This window comes from Eimeria mitis, genomic scaffold (genome assembly GCF_000499745.2).
Source record: "Eimeria mitis Houghton genomic scaffold, Emh_scaff1078, whole genome shotgun sequence".
Lineage (NCBI taxonomy): Eukaryota > Apicomplexa > Conoidasida > Eucoccidiorida > Eimeriidae > Eimeria > Eimeria mitis.
Window position 1 is genome coordinate 11,431 of NW_013567465.1, and position 928 is coordinate 12,358.

At 32.5% G+C, this 928-nt stretch overlaps 1 protein-coding gene across 1 annotated transcript in view; it reads left to right on the plus strand.

The window, feature by feature from the left end:
* Positions 1-711, plus strand: part of EMH_0028960 (uncharacterized protein) — a gene marked incomplete at both ends in the record, with an annotated part of 2,662 nt that extends 1,951 nt beyond the window's left edge. Inside the window, 2 exons of the mRNA XM_013494221.1 lie at positions 358-444; positions 658-711. Coding sequence (XP_013349675.1) covers positions 358-444; positions 658-711 — 141 coding nt within the window. The remainder of the gene's footprint in view (positions 1-357; positions 445-657) is intronic.
* Between the last annotated feature and the right edge of the window lie 217 nt (positions 712-928).

The window sequence follows — 928 nt, forward strand, 5'->3', positions numbered from 1 at the left end:
ATATATATATATATATATATATATATATATATATATATATATATATATATATATATATATATATATCATCTGTGTCTTTGTTGCTGTCTTTTCTCTACTGTCTGCATACCTTCAGTTTGTTTTTGTTTGTCTTTCTCTTTGTTTTTGTTTTTCTATCTTTGCCTCTCAGTGTATATCTTTGTGATTATCTTCATCAGTATTATTTTTGCGTGTATTTCGTTGTTTTGTTTTTGTTTGTGTTTATTTATCATACAAACAAAACCAAAGAGCTGTTTATTTGTCTGTATTTGTCTTCGTATAAAATTAAAAAAATATATATTTTTCTTTTTTTTGTTTTTGCTGTGCTGCTGCATGCAGTCAGATAAAGAGAGAATTTTGGGGCTTCATATGGTCGGCATGGCCGTCGATGAAGTTCTCCAGGGATTTGCAGTTGCAATCAAAATGGTAATATATTTCTTTTTTTTTAATTTATTTATTATCTTCATTTTATTTTTTTGTTTTTTTTTTTTGTATCGACTTGTTTGCTTGCTTATCGCGTTGTTTGTATTGTTTGTTTATTGATTTTTTGGTTTTCTTCTGCTCTCCTTTTTGTTTGTCTTTGCGTTTATATTGTTTTCCCTGTCTCTGTTTGTCTTTATGTTGTTCCCGTTGTCTTAGCGCTTGTCTCTGTTTCTGTTTCTCTTTGTGGTGTCTTCATCGCTCAAGCTGTAGTATATGCTCGCCTCTGTGTTTATCTCAGTTTGTGTTTGTCCTTATATCCTTGCACATACAAATATCTCTGCATCTGCTGCTGTCAACTTTCTTTGTTTCTCTCTACTTGTCTTTGTCTTTGTCTCTACACGCTTCTGCGACTGCTGCAGGGAGCAACAAAAGCAGATTTAGATCGCTGCGTGGCAATACACCCCACAGTAGCAGAAGAAGTCGTTAC